General features: G+C 35.8%; 1 protein-coding gene across 4 annotated transcripts in view; it reads right to left on the reverse strand.

Annotated features, from left to right (window-relative positions):
* The window catches only part of Usp9x (ubiquitin specific peptidase 9 X-linked), a 106,496-nt gene that overhangs the window by 46,809 nt on the left and 41,420 nt on the right, over positions 1 to 18,267 (reverse strand). For 2 of the 4 annotated variants that reach the window (XM_055599527.1, XM_055599525.1), the window contains exons 11-19: positions 17,304 to 17,408; positions 15,865 to 16,071; positions 15,007 to 15,143; positions 12,364 to 12,497; positions 6,585 to 6,672; positions 4,868 to 5,210; positions 3,535 to 3,630; positions 2,758 to 2,969; positions 390 to 630 (exon numbers count right to left, since the gene is read on the reverse strand). In XM_055599527.1, the coding sequence (XP_055455502.1) occupies positions 390 to 630; positions 2,758 to 2,969; positions 3,535 to 3,630; positions 4,868 to 5,210; positions 6,585 to 6,672; positions 12,364 to 12,497; positions 15,007 to 15,143; positions 15,865 to 16,071; positions 17,304 to 17,408 (1,563 nt within the window). Of the gene's footprint in view, positions 1 to 389; positions 631 to 2,757; positions 2,970 to 3,534; positions 3,631 to 4,867; positions 5,211 to 6,584; positions 6,673 to 12,363; positions 12,513 to 15,006; positions 15,144 to 15,864; positions 16,072 to 17,303; positions 17,409 to 18,267 lie in introns of all 4 variants that reach the window. The other 2 variants (XM_055599526.1, XM_055599524.1) reach the window with 1 other exon arrangement.

An 18,267-nucleotide genomic window follows, 5' to 3' on the forward strand; every position in this document is an offset into this window, starting at 1 on the left:
AGAGATCCAATGACCTCTTCTGATTTTCAAAGACACCAGGCACAAACATGGTGTGGACATGCATGCATGCAAAACAATCACATACATAATTCTACACAAGCATAGACAGTACTTTTGGAAATAATAACATCTGTTTTTTAGTGGTTATTACACAAAACTAGATGCTAGTATTTCAAAAAGTATTGTATCTTTTAATCACTATTTTTGATATAGTCTAATTTTCGCAATGCTTGTCTGAATCAGTGCTATAACCCTAGCATCTGACATTAAGATTTACCTAACAGGGGTACAAAAGGGAGTAAAAAAAGATTTAGATAACAAATATTTAGCAATGAAACACAGGCTGAGATTGTAGTTAAAAAAATGTTGGAGTAACTACAGATACTTACTGATTTATCTTTGAGGTTTAGTTGTCCAATCAACTTCCTGTCATCTCCAGGATCAATAAGCTCACCACCCACAAAGAGTTCAATTTTTGTATGAGCTACATTAGCTTTAATGCGATTGAGGATACATCGTCGAACTGAACCAATTGTATCATTTGTATGAGACCAAACCTCCAAGTCATCTACTTGTCTGCCCTGGTTTGGAAATCGAACTATAAAAGAGAGGTGTTTACCACGGAAAGCTCTGATGGGTAAAAAAAAAAAAAGAATGGAAAATAACATATTCAGCAGTTTTCCAAATTTAGGTGACAAGAAAATAAAGATGGAAACTTAACACTGAATATTTTATGAAACATCAGGAAGTGAAGACTTTTTAATAGCCTGAAAATAAAAATCATTTTACTTTTAGACTATAAACACTGGAATATCCAAACACAATGACTAAATTTCAACTGTTACTATTTATGCTCATAGCTATATAAAATAATGTACTTATAACAAATTAATACAAATGTCAGGCATGGTGTCTTATTCCAGTAATCCCAGCAACTGCTGAGGCAAAAAGATTACAAGTTTTAAGTTGAGCAACTAACTCAAAAGAACTATGTCCAACAAGCTAACAAAAGTCACACATAGTAGTAACATTTCATTCACTTTTACCCTTATATAAAGCCCAACTCATTAATCCTTGCAGGCTTATAAATACGCAAGATTTACCTTGAAAGTATCAACAAAAAAAGGTTATTGCGAATTTTGCCTGAACTTTATTTGTGATCTGACTGGGTAGCTTTGGATGGCCTGGAACTTGCTATCTAGCAAAGCAGCCTTCAACTGGGAGAGATCCTCCAACCTCTGCCTTTGTGCTGGGATTAAAGGCATGCACTACTGCCCAAAACATATGTTGGCGTATTACCTTGAAGGTATGATACAAAAAAAAAAAAAAAAAAAATCAAGGAACTACTTAACACAATTACCACTTGGATTACTAAAATGATAAAGCTTAAAATACTATTGGACAATCTGAAAATACTTCCTGGCTAGAATGGTTAACTGTCATGGAAGTTTTTAATTCATTTGAATTACTTTTCAATCTGAGTATACTATTTTGTTGTTTGCTTGAGACAAGGTGCACAGAATGAAACCAGGTTAGGTTCCTAGTGCCTGAAACTCATCTCACAGGGCTCAAGTGTCTGTAACTGTAGTCTCAGGAAATTTAGTATTTGTTTTCTAACCTCCAAGGGCAAAAGACATGCACATGGAACACATACATACGTGTAGTCAAACACTCATACACAGAAAGTTAAAAAAAGTAACTATACACAAAGTTCTTAAACAAACAAGCAAACAAACCAAAAAACTTCTTACTATGGAGCCTTGGCTGTCCTAGAACTCACTGTGTTGACCAGGATGGCCACTCTCAAATTTGCAACAAGACCATGTTCATGCCTTCTGAGCCCTGGGCTAAAAGTCATGTGGTGATGTTTAACAATATAAACAAGTATAAACAAGGCTGAAGGAATATCTCAAGTGGTTCAGAGTGCTTGGTGTACAAGCATGAATAATAATGAACCAACTTCAAACCACCAGCTCCTACATTAAAAGCTAGAGGCATAACGCTAGAAATGTTGGTGGCAAAACAGGATGATTGGGTTTTGCTGCCACTCTAGGTCCTACTTCAGTGAACCTGTCTAAACAGAAAAAGGCATCCAAAGACCTCCCGCCTCTACTAGGGGAGCAACGTGGGTGAACCTATATGTATATATACCACACAATTCTATTGAAACTTCTGGGCCTATCTGTTGTTTTAAGGGGCTTGCTACCAACCTGAGGACCTCAGTTTGGTCCCTGGGCCACAAAGGACTCAAACTGTAAAAGGAAAAGAACTGACTCCCTCAAACGGTACTCTCATCTTCACACTCACATCATGACACATGCATGACCACACACAAAAAATTTATATAAAAGGAACATAAAATAAAAACTGACATTGAAAGAATAAACGGTCAATTGCTCTAAAAAATTAACATGCTGGGCATAACTGACTAAGAGTGTAATTGCTGCAATGGGGAAGTAGTGATAATTTAAATCTGAAGCCATCCTGGAACATACACAGTAAGAACAAATTTAAACAAAACAAAAACAAACCCCACAAACTTTTGAAACATCTCTATAAGCTTTGACCTTCTCTTGAGTATTTTCTTCCCTAATACTGTTCTACCACAAAAATATTCCATAAATACTTAGTTTATAAAAATCAAGACACATTTTCAGAAGGACACATTTTTTTGTCTTTTCCTTATACACATTTTTAAAAATAGTGGTTAAGAAAACACCAAGTAACTAAAAATTAATTTATCAGTCATTCACAAACCTCGACATAGGCAAAATTGTTCTTTCTTCATGATAATCACTGTCACATTCATTTATATATTCTCTTAGAACAGTTAATACTCGGACCATTCGAACAGCTTCCTGTCTTGCACAATTAATACTGTCTTTGTCACCATCCAAAACACACAATGTGTCATAAGAGGCTTTCAAACGATCAAAGCATGACTGAATGAAGTCTTCATGAATCACCACCTACAACAGAGATGAGAACACCTAACAATACTGCTTTAAGGAATCATTGAAATATTTAAAGAAAATAATAATAAATATTTAAATAAGTTAAATATTTAAGGAGATAATTGTTTAAAAGCAAGCTAGTGTCAAATAAGTTAAAAAACATGAGATTTAAAAAAAAGAAATTTAGAGGATTATGCACTGGTTATGAAAATAAACTCAGCATAGTCTTTACTATTTCAATACAGAATAATGGACACTCAACATAATTAAATCACATCAATATTATCATCAAGGCAAAATACACTTAGATAGAATTCCATAAGAAATATTAATTCCATAAGAAATATTTTTGCAAATGTATGGATTTTGAGGCAATTTGTAACTGTAGATTTTTCTGCTTCACGCTTTCAGATGCCAAGATTATAGGCATACAGCACAAAGACCAGCTTTTGTATATGCTTGTAGGGGTTGAAACAAAACAATTTCCAGTTAATTCTGAATCAAAGAGAAAAACTTTAAACATGTTATAGTTCTATTAATTGAAATTCCAGTAGAAGTTTTAATGCACACTGATGCTCACCTGATTGACCTGCAGCCTTGGACCAAGGTTTGTGTATATCTCTTTAAGGAGATCTATAGCTCGGCTGGCAATGTCATCATTACTCTGAATTACAACCTACATTTAAAAAAAAAAATGTTTTTCAAGAACGTTTCAATTGGGCATTTAAATTCAAATTATATTCTCAGTTATTTTCAATTATACTATTTAACAACATAATGGTTAAGCTAAGTAAATGAGACAAACAAACCAAAACAAAAATTGAGATACAGCTTTCTGAATAATAATAAATGATATTTTACTACAAATAAAATATGCTTTGACCAAACTGTGAGGCTTTCAAGTTAGGAAAAAGAGAGATGCTACATGAAAAAAACTCAGTTTTGTAATTCACAAATCACATCTAATTACACTGATAGTTTTTAAACTCTCTTCCATACTCTAGGGTTTAAATGAAGTGTGTAAGACCTGACCTCTGTTAAAGACACTTGGAGAAGGCAAGGTGAAGAAGCCTGGAGACAATGAACACACAGCCATCCTCCATTCAAACACATTTATATTATATTTATATTATAAAAACATTATATAAAATTTGATTATTGCTGTAATTATTTTTGGAGGTCAAGATACCACTCTGTAGCTACAGCCTCAGGTATGCTCCAAATATGCTCCATGTACTTACTTAATCTGAGGTGCAAATCTGGATTTAAAGGGTTTGTAAGGTGATGGAGACTGAACTGGGGGCTAAATCCATGCTTAAGTATATACTACCTCTCAAGCCCCTCCACTGCTTATAAACAAAACCAAACCAAAACACTCAAATATAATAGGAAATACCTTAGTATATGTAATTTGCAGACATCTAAAACGTAAGTAAAAAACAGAAGCATCTATATAAAATCAGCCTAGTTTTTAAAGATAGAAATAAATCATGAAAGACAGTTTAGCCTCAAATAGATTAACTTTAACCTTTACAAGGTTTTAAAAGATGCTAAATTAAGGGGCTGGAGAGATGGCTCAGCAGTTAAGAGCACTGAGTGTTTCTCCGGAGGACCTGGGTTCAATTCCCAGGCACCCGCATCGTGGCTCACAACTGTCTATAACTCCTGTTCCAGGGGATCCGACATCCTTACGCAGATATACATGCCGTCAAACGCTAGTGTATATAAAAATTAAAAAAAAAGATGCTAAATTAAGCAATGCTAATAAAGAACACACAAATATAAGGATGAATCCCAGACTCCTGGGACAAACACCACAGAATACATAATTGATACGCCAAGTTTAGTTGTAGTTATTTATTCATTAAATATCAGATGCAATGTTGACAGAGCTTCTTCTAGTTTTGACTTACCCTCCAAAGATAGTCTAATCCTATCAACTCCAAATCATCCATCATATAGGCTCTTCTTTTTGCTACTAGTTTTCCTTCTCGACAATTCACAGCTTTGAAAAATCTTTCAAAACATTTCATTCCATTTTCAGTTAATAGGGAAGGATCAAGCTGAAGCACGTTACTTTCAAAGAAATCCTTATTGATATCAGGATCTAAGTCTGGTTCATCCCCCATTAATTTGGAATACCACTTAAAACAGGCTTCACGATCACAAAGGTAAACTGCATTCTCTGCTAAGCACTTCCATATTTGTTTTGCCTGAGGAGCACACAGCCACAGTTGGCCATCCTTCAATAAAAATCTTAAAGAAACATAGAAAAAATTAATTTATTTAATGTTTATCCTGAAATACAACCTACATGTTTATGTATGAAATAACAGCTCTATCACAAGTATACATATAGAACTTGTTTCTCAGTTTTTACCTGAGTTCCAGGACAACCAGAGCTACACAAAAAGCAGGTCCTATCAAAACAAAAAAAAACAAAAAAACAAAACTACAAACAAACCATCTGTCTTATACTGGTTGCTCTAAAACATGACTGTTTCCTATGGTCAAATAGAAGGTAAAGGGTAGTGTTTATTTACTAGCATAGGGTAAAATAACGTTCGTTTGCTTTAGGCTGAGCTGCTATTGTTCACAAATAAGTACTAACATAAACCAGCTGGGGCTGTAATACTTCATTTCCAAACTTCAATATGGCAAAGGGGCTTCTACCACTTTCTAGCTCTAAACCAAAACAGGTCATCAATAACTATGACTGATTATGGCAATAACTATCTATGTGAGGAGGCAGGACGTTCTACTCAAGTGATCACCTCATCAACTTTAAACAAATAGCAATAGTCTTAAAACATGGCACTGTTTTTCCCAAGTTAAATTCCTATTTTCTCCCCAAAACAAAAGGAGCAAAATAAGTCAACAGCTAAGAAAAAGACAAACCAAAACAAAAACACAAGAAATACTCTCCAGAAACTATCAGAACTACAAACACAACCAATTTTCAGAAGTACTGATTACCTTAGCATTTGTTAGCACAAACTACATATGCTGGAGATTCTAACTTACAATGAACCTCTCATTATAAACTTTTGACCACAAGGGAGTTTTCAAGACCTCTGTGTAGCCTTGGCTATGCTAGACTTGCTTTGTAGACCAGGATGGCCACAACTCAGAGATTCGCCCGTCTCTGCCTCCCTGAGTGTTGGGATTATGTACTGGACCAAATCTAGTTTCAAACATTTGAGTTCGGGTTAGTAAAATGTAACTATTTTGCTCATTCTTTTTAAAGATGACGTTATTAATTTGATTTCAAATTGACTTTGCCAGCCACTGTTACGACAAAGTACTACAAGACTCAGACCACTTTGGTCCAAGAGAATTTTTCTCTTAATTGCTTAGACCTTATGTTACTAACAATAGTACGGTTCTCTACCTGGACTGTGTAAGTATAAAAACTTATCCTTTAAAAAGTAAACATTTCCAGCATAACTAAATGAGAGGTCTACCCTAAAGCTTCAAGGAGTGAGAAGGTGACTGTGCTTACAACCAAAACACTAATATTAGAACATCCAGCATCACAAGATGATATGGCAAAGGGAAATAAAAAATAAAGACAGCAAGGTCAGTCAATGTACTCTTGTCAGAGAGCAATACTAATTATAGCAAACAAACCTAAGAAAGTTAAGTCGTTCTTGGACTTCTTGAACATGACTATATCTACTTCCAACTCTCACAGTTTGTGGGTCATAATCTTCATGATCTGAAAATTAAAAAAACAATGTATTATACATATGGATAATACCAATGTTGATTTCAACCAAGTAACTTGTCAGTTAAAAGAAAAAATTATTATTCTATCAGTATATAAGTAAGACAACTGGAAATCTACTAATTACTGGGACTTTCCAACCTAACTAAAAATACATTCCTTTTGTACAACCCAAAGACATTGATCTGCTAAATGTACTATTAAAATTTTTTAGAACAATCCTTCTTTCATATATTTGGGCTATCAATTCTGGGCAAATATTTTTTATAAAGTGATGCTATATATTCTTGGTATTACAATCAGAAGGCAGATATGTCACCTTGTGACAATCCTCACCATAGTCACTTTGATTACATCAATGTGAAATGGCTTTTCTACTACCAAGATGCTAATTTTTCCCACTAGTTTTAGCAACATGTCCTAATCCTAACATACAGGACATAGAGCTTTGGAAAAAAATCAAATGAAAGCCAAAAGTCAAGAAATAAGACAACAGAAGCTGAAGAGATGGCTCAGCAGTTAAGAGCACTGGCTGCTCTTTCAGACAACCCAGGTTCAACAACCAGCACCCACATGTCAACTCAAACCTGTCTGCAACTCCACTTCCAGGGAATCTAACACCCTCACACATGCAGGCAAAATACCAATGCACATAAAAAATAAAAATTAAAATAAATAGCTTTGTGCTACATGGGAAGAGAGGATTTCCTTCCTGTAGAAAGGCATATAGACTATTTTAAAAAGCTAGGCATGTTAGTGCACACCTTTCATCCTAGCACTGGGGAGGGCAAAGGCAGAAAGATCTTTTGAGAGTCTGAGTTGGTACACTGAGTTGAGGTCCAGGCCAGGCAAAGATACATAGAAAGATATTGTCTCAAAAACAAAACACCAAGCAAACAAAGACAATTGAGCTTTAATACTTATTCCAACAATTACTTGATTTGCTAGCAAATACGAAGACAATCCATTCCTGGCTTGTATTATCTATATGTGGCAGGTAACTCATTGAGGAAGTATATATGATCAATTCAGGCATCTTTGAAAATGGGTGGGAATAGGTATTAAATCACAGCTGGAAATCAACATACACGATGTATTAAGTATCAAGCTATGAAAGCCATTTCAGAATGCATTATAAGAAATTAACTTGGTGCTGGAGAACTGGCTCAGTGGGTAAGACTACTTGTTGCTCAATTCCCGACACATCACATAGTGGTTCAAACTGTATCTCCAGCTCCAAGGAGATCTGATGACCTCTTCTGACCTCTCTTCAGGTAACAAATATGTATACAGTACACACACACAAAAGAAAAACATTCACTCACATATAATAAATACATTTTAAAAATTAAGACAAATGTCGTAGCCTTGAATATCTCCCTTTATAGACCAGACTGGCTTCAAACTCAGAGGTCGGCTGGCCAATTCTACCTGAGCACTGAGACTAAAGGTGTGTGCCACCACCTCCCAGCAAATAAAATATTTTTTGCTGGTTTTTCAAGAAAAGGTTTCTCTGTGTACACTTGGTTGTCCTGGTCTCCCTTTGCAGACTAGGCTTAGCCTTGAACTCACAGACATCTACCTGCCTCTGCCTCCCTGAGTGCTGAGATTAAAGGCGTGAGCCACCATGTCTACATTTTAAGGGAGTTGTGTAATTAGCACTAGTCTTGCATATACTACATTTTCTGCTTCAGACTATATAGATCATCTAAGTTCAATCTTCATATACAACCCTTAGTATATTCGAGTTATTACATGTGTAAAATTATGTAATATAGTCTTTTTCTGAGTGGCCCCACAAATTAGCAGTTTTCAAGATTCATATGTATTGTAGCTGTTACTCTTTTGATATTCTGAATTAATATTTTACTATAAACACATCACTTTCATTATATCTTCAATCAATTAAGATATTTGGACTATTTCTACTTTTGGATATTATAACAAGTTTGCTATGAATGTTCACATCCAGGTTTACAAGTTTGTTTCCACTTATTGGGAATATGGGCCATACTATTGTAAATTCTGGTTACTATTCTGAGGAACTGCCAAAGCCCACAAAGAATGAAGCTCCAACTTCTGAAGTCTCAGTCAGCAATACCAAGTGTGCTATCAGCCTAGCAGGTGTGATCTACTCTATCTTGCCATGGCTATCTAAGTTCTTACTAGCTATCTACAGTTTTCTCTGAAGAAATTTCCACCTATTCCATATCCAGCTCTGAGTGGGTGGTACAACATAATGCACTCAGAGAGCATTACTGAGCCTTCCGTGAGACTGGGATCACAGAAGGGCTTCATTTTGCCTGCTATAAGTAAACTGTAAGTTGTACTATTTCATTGATGTCGGCAGTAAAAGACATATACCCATCACTCTCTCTCTCTCTCTCATTTTTTTCTTTAAGACAATTCACTTGACACAGAAGGCTTTGGTTTCTTCAGGTATAACCAACTGCAGAAACCCTGTCCCTTTGACTTATCTCCAAACTTTGAGCAAAATGTCTGTGTCTCTAGATAGGAATCAGAGGCAGGATAGCAACAAGATTCAGTATGTTGAGCTGAAAATAAGGCCATAGTATTAGGGCCCTAATCCAGGCCTACAACGTTTCAACTTATACAGACATTAAGTGGGCATCGTAATTAGGTCAAGACTCCTTTTATCCACATCTGCCTATAAATAAGAGGGTATCTGTAACAAGAACTGGACTAAGGATAAAGGTCAACACCTTGCTGTGTGAGAAGCCAAATACAGTCCTAGACTAGGAGTTGTTGGCAGAGCAATTACTCCTTAGTCAAACTAGTCCACAATAGTTGCCAGCCACACAATGAAGTTTACTGTGGAGACAAATGAACAGTTGTGGGTCAAACGCTTCTCTTCTGATATTTTTTAGATAACTCCTTGTAACAATTTCTAGGCACTTAAAAATTAAATTTTGTATTTTTACCCAGTTAAATGGTTGTTTTGTTAAGTCCACTGAGTCTTTTATTTTTACACTTCAAGAAGTTAAATCCTTCAGTTTCATTTAATGTTTACAATTGTCCTTTGAGTATATTCACATTGAATTTTTTCGATGGGTACAGCTATTTTCATTATTTTGATCCAGTTTTGGCCAATAAAAGCCAAATCCTTCATCCTTTATACATAAACTTGATTCTTTGGTCACTGTCACGCTTTTCTCAGTTAAGATGTCCTTGCTGAGGCATTTCTCCACGTAGAAAGAAAACGTTGCAAAAACAGTTAATACTATCTTTAAAAAGAAATTGTAAAGCCAAGAAGAATCTACATGAACTTAGTACTTCATGGCTGGTAACAAGGAAAAACGGTATGTTAGGTAAGTGCTGAGGCCAGTATAACTAGTTATCCTACCAGTGAATTAAAGCTTCAGTGAAAGAGAAGGTGCTTTACACCAGCACAAGAAAGCACCAGTAGTTCTAACACACAAGCAAATATTGGTGTCTTCCTTTATTTAGAATGTTAACAGTGTCAGGTGCAGCAGTGCATGCCAATAATCCCAGCACTCTGGGAGGCAGGGCAGGTGGATCACTATGAGTTCCAGGCAAGCCTGCCCTATAAAGTTAGCCCTGGACAGCCACAGCTACACAGAGAAACTCAGTCTCTAAAACAACTCCAACAACAACAAAACAAAAAAGGAGGGAAAAAAAAAAGAACATTAACATAGAAGGCAGAGCTGGGGCATGGAGGTGCATGCCTTTAGTTCCAGTACTGGAGTGGTGGAAAGAAAGCAGATTTTAGTGAGTTTGAGGCCAGCCTGGTCTACAAAGGATTCCCCGCACCAGGGGTAGGGGCTGGAAAAGCAACAACACAGATGGAGCCCCCAAAAACAAAAGAAGGTGGAGTCTACTGACCATTTAACTGAGGTGACTGAGGATGTGCTCCCCCAAACACCCTAGAACTGAAGATGGTTGTGATGAAATACGAACAGAACGTGTACTTAATGCTGATGCAATGGTTACCTATAATTTTAGAGTCAGTGAACTGTGAAAGCCTGATGTTATTCTGTTGAACAGCTCATCTATAATGAGATCCATGTAATCACTTTACTACGCACAAGCATATTCTGTAATTTAAATCGCAATTGCAAATTCAAACATGTTAGCGGCTTTTACCATAGAAGTAACGTCAAAGCTTTAAAAAAATTACCTCTTGCCTATAGACTAGTGTTCACTAGAACAAGACTGTTCTTGATAAGAACAAAAGGAAGGTGTGTGGTATCAATGAATTGAGAAAAATATTAAAATATCCAGTGCTTCCTATGTGCCAGATGTTTTATAGGGTAAGTAACTTGGTTCAAGATCATTAACAGATAGTATCTTTGGTCACATTTCAGACTCAAATGTGTGTGCAGACTGACACTGAGACATAATTCACAGGTAGTATTAGAAAAAAATAACGCAAAGCATTCTTGTAACCATAAAACTAAGACAATAATTCATGCAGAATTTGACTCAAAAAAAGTAAAAAACCTTAGTGAGGCTGAACTAAACTACGTGTACCACCTCCTCCTAAGTACCAAAAACCAGACTTCAACCTCTGAAATGAAAATCAAGTGAATAAAAATCAGCAGGAGAGTGCACAGTACCTGTATGAATCTTTTAACTTGGGGCAGAGGCTCTACTGATAATTAAAAATAATGTATCACCAATAGATCACAGAAAGTCTGATGAATTAAAATCCCAATATTTGAGTGTCTATGTACAGAGCTTATGATGTTCTTACTTCTCTCAGTGGTTTTGGCTTTCTTTGGTACAGAACATATACCACATGGTTATATACCTATATGGGCTTCAATGTTTTACCATGATGATGGGAAGAGACTTAAGACTGAAATGATAAAAGATCACTAATTGATGATCCTTAGCTCCTGATGCTGTAACTGTTTATCTGGCACCTCATTTAGGAGGACATACCTGGCCCAAAGGGGAGAAATCTAAAAGCACAAAGTTATCAGTATCAGTAGGTCTATCTAAACGGTGCTTTTTTATGAATTTTTAGTGTTAAATAAAATTTTGGTGATTTATGAACACGAGTTTGATTCAATGTCAAGGACATTCTACTGTAATATTATTAATATCCTCATTTTAAATATACACCACTACAGATCCTATAACATATCAAAAGAATGGTAAGTATAGGAACCATGTCTAATTCAGCCTATAACACTGATAGTATATAAAGTTCTCTCTGCCTGTGAGGAAAAACCAGCACATAGTAGGTGGATTATATTTTGGGAGTGCTGGACTATAAATATGGGATAAAAGACAGGAAAACGTGTACTAAGAAGCATTCTAGTGAAAAGATTTTGATATGGCTGTTTAGAAGGCAAACTACGTTGTGATGGAAGATATCCCTCATATGGAACACACTTCTGAAAGGTGAAGGTAATACAGGAATACAGGCACATACCTCAAAGGACATAAGTAATTCTTAACACTGACTGGCAGAACTCCAAGTAGAAAAGGAAAAAAAAAATTTCCCTCAGAAAGGCAAGTAGATTTAAACGTTGGACTGATGTTTAGGCTTTATAAGATCTCGAAGTATACATGGCTCTAAGTCACAAAATAATATAAGTTTTTAAAAATAAAATTGTCGTTCCTATGCTCATTAACAGAAAATGGCAATCATCGTTACTTCCTACAATTTAGTTATCTTACAATAATACATACCTCTGGCATACAGTCTCATGCTCTCCATGTAAGTTGCAAGGTTTTCTGCTACCAAAGTAACTAGGGCATGATTGTGCTGAAGTTGATTGATTAAGTCATGACGATAAAATACATGGGGACTTCGCTGAGTTTGACTGAAACGAGAAGAACTTAACAATATAATTAGGCAATTAAACTCTGTTGCAATCAAGAGTTCATTACAACTAAATTATTCACTAATTAAAAACTAATTAAAAAGTAATGTATCAAAAAATAAAAAATTATCACTTGAAAACAAGATTCAATTTCTATTTACTTCATAGAAATCTAATGATGGTCTACTCTTATACTGGAGTAGCAAATCACTGGAATACGTGATTTTTTGAAAATTATAAAACTCTAAATTTCTTTGTGCAACTACTATTGCAACTGCTAGTTAATCATGTTGTTGTTGTTGTTGTTGTTGTTGTTGTTGTTATTATTATTATTATTATTATTATTATTATTATTATTAAAGGCCAGAGTTGGCTTAGCAGGAAAAGGGACTTTCCCCCGGCTTAAAAATTTGACGCTGAGCCCCATAATCCTCACTATAGGACAGGCGAAAACAGATTGTTCTTTGACTGCCATACAAAAATGAGTCCCCATTCCCCTGGCCCAAATAAAAAAATGTACTAAGATTTAAAAAATCATTAGCTATTTAAGTTACACACTGGGAACATTTGGTTTGTAGCCAAGTTGTTCTTGTCATCAGAAAAATACTTAATTCTTTTCCAATTTGTTTCATCACATTCTCTGAAACTAGTCAACTTTCATAACCACTAGCACTATTCTCATACAATGGTCAATAATTTCTAGGAGAGTAGCTGAACACTGTATGTCTACCTGAAAGATAATAGAACTGACAAGTGGTGTATGCACACAGGACCCAACACACATAAAATAGATTACTTTGGCATTACTTCTGCCCCCCCCCCAATCTGTATCAATTAAACAAGGAAAGTGTGACTGTATAGAAATTGGAAAGGATGGTATTGTTCACATGCAATTTATGAATCTTGGTTTCTACTACACTCAGCTTTTTATTTTTTACTTCACATAATTTTTCCTTAATATGGCAACTATTCTAAGTCAATTCATTCTGATAAACAGATTTTGGAACCTAAAGATACTACATTTAGGGCTGTTCTTCCAAAGTTGAGTTCAATTCCCAGCAACCATATGGTGGCTCACAATAATCTATAGTGAGATCTTGTGCCTTCTTCTGGTGCACAGGCAGAATGCTGTATAAGTAATAAATCTTTAAAAATCAACCTAACAAAAAAAGATTACATTTATTTTACTCATTAATTTTATTTTACTCAGTTTACTTTTTTGTTTTTTCTGAGAAAGGGTTTCTCTGTGTAGCCCTGGCTGTCCTGAACTTTGTAGACCAGGCTGGCCTCGAACTCTCCACCTGCCTCTGCCTCATTGAGTGTTGGAATTAAAGGCATGCACCACTGTGACAGGCTTGCTTCTTCCTTTAGAAATACTTGATCTTATTATATGTGTAAGAGTGTTTGTTTACATTTACGTCCGTGCACCAATTATACACAATGTCTAATGCCAGAGAGGGCACAGAATTCCCTGAAACTGGAGTTAACAATAAATGGTTGTAAGCTGACGTTGAGACCTCTGGAAGAGTACTCTTAACCACTGTATGGGCCCCTAGTGTGTGCGCGCATGTGTGTGCGCGCATGTGTGTGTCTGTGCGTTTATATGTATGTTTGAGTTAGGATCTCACTGTGTAGTCCTGTCTGGCCTGGAACTCACTGTGTAAACCAGGCTGGCCTTGAAACTACAGAAATCCATCTATCCCTCTTTGTGAGTGTTGGAAATCCCTGCTGGTTGAGGTTGCAGTTCTTGCTTGAACCAGACCTAAAGGCAGAACTCCCTGCCCTTCTCTCTGCCTAACTTCATCTGGCAGACTCCCCTAACCACACTTGATACAAGCCTCTGACATAGGACCCTAACTCACCCTTACCTGTACCTGTATGTTAATTAAGCACTGACATTCTACACTTATAATGGGACACTGCAAATCAAGCATCCTTGAAGTGCCTAGTTCCAACCAATTATGTACACTTATATACCCCTACCCACCCCTCTAGGGGTGTATAGTCTTTGTTCTCTGGAATTAAAGTTGAACAAGCCATGAACTGTTCCTGCTGGTATGTGATTGGTATGTGATCCCTGTAATTTCTTGTAGGCCATTCCTGGCAAGAGTAGAACCCTCCTGGATTAAAAGTGTGAACCACCTGTGCAACACCACACCTGGCCCAAGATACTAAAGGAATGATATTAGAATGATAGTACAGAGCTCAGTGCTCTATCATACCATCCATCATTACATTTCCATGTAATTGAATCTTCTAAAAAATATTTTTGATAATTATGTGACAACATGAAGGAGCAATATCACCTTGATACTGATCACTTAATTATGGCTTACTTTCCTCATCAATACAAAGGAGGTAGGAATGACAACATTCTTTTCTTCCAAACATAGCCCTTGTCTTAGCTCCCTCAAACGCCATTAAGCTTCTTTAAAATTTGCTTTTACAAACTGAAATCAACAAACCAAAAATAAAAATATTTGAAAATTTCTAGTTTTAAAAGTCTTACCTCAAATTTTGAGGTGCTTCACCAAACAAACTACAAATTTCTCTTATTTGTTTCAGTGCAGGAATGACCCATTTGTCATTTGTGCGAAGTTCCTCTATAAAGCGATCTATCCATTGGATCTTCTGTGTGTCCCGGTCCTTAAACAAAGTCAATGTTTTGCATAGATCAATACTCAGGAGAATTATATCTCATTTAAGTATTTAAAGGTAAATGTACATTACAATGAAATTAAGATAAATTTATCCGTGGAATTATGAAATTAATTTTTCTTATATGAGTAACATAAGTAACTAACTGTAAGGACTTTAAATTTTTTATGAAGTGTTCTAGGTATGTCTTAAATTCACATTTACTACCAAAATCTTAAAAAAACGTCAAGCATCGAATTTACCATATATATTCAATATAGTTTTGATTTAAAATTTGGCAAGTTTGAGTTTTAACATTTTAAGAGATTCTATCTCATCACAGACTCATATATTAACATGTACTAACACACAGATGAAATAAATGACATACCATATAGAAAATTCTAATTGTTCTTAATATTTTATGAGTAAAGGAAACATTCATCTCCAAAGTAGGTAACTTAACTTTAATATTTTATAATCTATTTGAAACTAGTATCTTCTACCCTACATTTGACACACTATCAATAAATGACCTAGTGTTGGTACTTTCTCCATACTTTAATGCTTCATAAAACCAAAGAAAGGCAGACTTACATGAGCCATCAATTCTTAAAATCTTTAAAAGGTAATGGTAGAATAACCTGAAACGATGCTGCACTTAAACCATCCTACCTAACACTAAAGTTGCAGAAAAGTAACACAAGCAGGCCAAACAGCACCCCCTTACCTGGGAGCAACTATAATCTAGTATTTTGATGTGAGCACTAAGAGCCAGGTCCATAATATCTACAGGCACATCATCACTGTGAGCCAGATTCCACAGCAGGTTCAACACTTTATGTGCCATCACTCCATCTTTATCATCTTCTGCAAGACGACGAATCAGCTCAAGGAGCTTTTCACGTTGCTTTTTACTTGCATTTGTCCAACTGGCCTATAAAGACATTTAAATGACATAAATGCCTGTACCTAATTTTCTAATTTTCATTTCTGGATATGTGTGGGTAGGGTGGTAGATTTCTCAGAGTTTGAGGCCAACCTGGTATACACAGGGAGTTCAAATCTAGCCAGGGATATACAATGAGAATCTCTCCGACTTAAAAAATTTAAGAAATGCTTGTTATTTAATAGGTTCAAAAATTTGAAAATTAGCAGGTTCTTGATAAGCATTAAATTAATCCCAATCCCACACTCCCTTACCCTTCTCCCCCTATTCCTGTCCCTTCGTGCACTAACCCTAGCTTATCAGGTTTCATTAGAACTGACTACACTGTCTTCTTCCTCTGTGGCCTGGCAAGGCTGCACCCTGCCAAGGGGAGGTGATCAGAGCCAGCCATTGAGTTCATGCCAGAAGATGCCCTTACTATGGAACTTACTTGGAGACTGAGTCTATGGGCTACATCTGCACAGAGTTTTTAGGTATTTTCCATGCATGGTCCTTGTTTGGATTATCAGTCTCTACAGAGACCCCAGTGGCCAGTTTTTTCTTTTATTTTCTTTTTGTTTGTTTTGGTTCTGTTGCTCTACTTGTGGACCTCCTGTCCCCTCCAGGTCTTTGTATCTCCTCCTTCTTTCATAAAATCGCATGCACTCTGCCCAAAGTCTGACTGAGTCTCAGCCTCTACTTCAATACCACAATCAGTAGAGACCATCCTACAATCTCTCATGTTTCTCATAATCACCCTTTACTACTTTTGTACACTTCAACCTATTTCCAAAATATAGACTGGGAGAAGAAAGCCAAAACAGTAACTTGAGTTTTGAATAGGGATTTGAGTCCTTTTTAGTACTATTAGCACTATCATGAAAATTAACTCAAGTTCTTAGAGAGAACATACTGGCCTGTAATCCCAGCACTTGGGAGGCAGAGTCAGATGGATCTCTGTGCTCTGTGAGTTCAAGACCAGACTGGTATATAGCATTACCAGACAGCAAAGGCTACACAGAGAAACCCTGTCAAGGAAAGAAGGACGGACAGAAGGGAGGAGGGAAGGACAGAGGGAAGAAAAGACGAAAATGGAAGGAAACACTGACAAGAGTCCTTCAAACTTTCACAGTCTTAGGAGATTTTTTAATTAATTATTTGTTGGTTAAGAACAAATTGTGCTTCTAATGAATCAATTCTATCTAAAAATAAAATGGTAATAACTTTGCCATGTTAATTACCTTAAAGCAATCAAAAAGATGATCAAGTTGTTCAGGAGAAAAATCCCATGCCAATTTGGCCAGTAGATCATGTACATTCTTTACAATGGCTTCATGTTTCCCCGCCTATTGAGAAATAAAAAGATACATAGCACACCAGACTGTGAACAACAGAAACATTACATGAACTGAAATTATCAGCATTTCCATTTAATCTTTACATAAATTCTCAACTATTAATTCCTTAGATATAAAATCTGAGAATTCCATTTCTGCATATACAGTTAACATGCATTTTAGAAAAACCTATCAACAGGGGCAGGAGAGATTACAAGCACTGACTGCTCTTCCAAAGGTCCTGAGTACAATTCCCAGCAACCAAACTGTAGCTCCAAACCATCTATAATGAGATCTACTGACACTTTTCTGGAGTGCAGGTGTACCAGCAGACAAAACACTGTGTATAATAAATACATCTTTTAACAAAAAGAAAATCATATCAACTTTAAATTACAGTTTATTGAATATACTAATACTTTAGTGTCCAACATTAGACACATTATTTATTTTTTCTGCAAACTGGAACTTTAAATATTGAAAAGGAAAGCTATTTTCTGTATTTCTATAAACAATACGAAACAAAAAAAACCAATGACTTGTGAATTAAATCTCAACAATAAGTAGTTTCTGACTCTTAAAACCTTGAAAAAAAAGGGTTGCTAATCCTTCTAAAAAGTTTTGAGTCTTTTGGAATAAAAAATTTTATGATTAAATATACTGAAGGGTTTCAAAGTGTATTAAAATATCAATGAATGATGTGTAGTTTTTCTTTCAACAAATATTACTTTATTTTGTGGTACTAAGGAAAGTACAGTGTGCCACTGAGCTATATGTATCCCTAGCCCTTGTGTCAAATTTTTGCTTTGTAGCCTAAGCTACCTTCCAACACATAATTGTCTCATTTCTACTTCCTGTGTACTGAGAT

Source organism: Psammomys obesus, unplaced genomic scaffold (assembly GCF_907164565.1).
Source record: "Psammomys obesus unplaced genomic scaffold, mPsaObe1.curated_primary_1811, whole genome shotgun sequence".
NCBI classification, from domain to species: domain Eukaryota; kingdom Metazoa; phylum Chordata; class Mammalia; order Rodentia; family Muridae; genus Psammomys; species Psammomys obesus.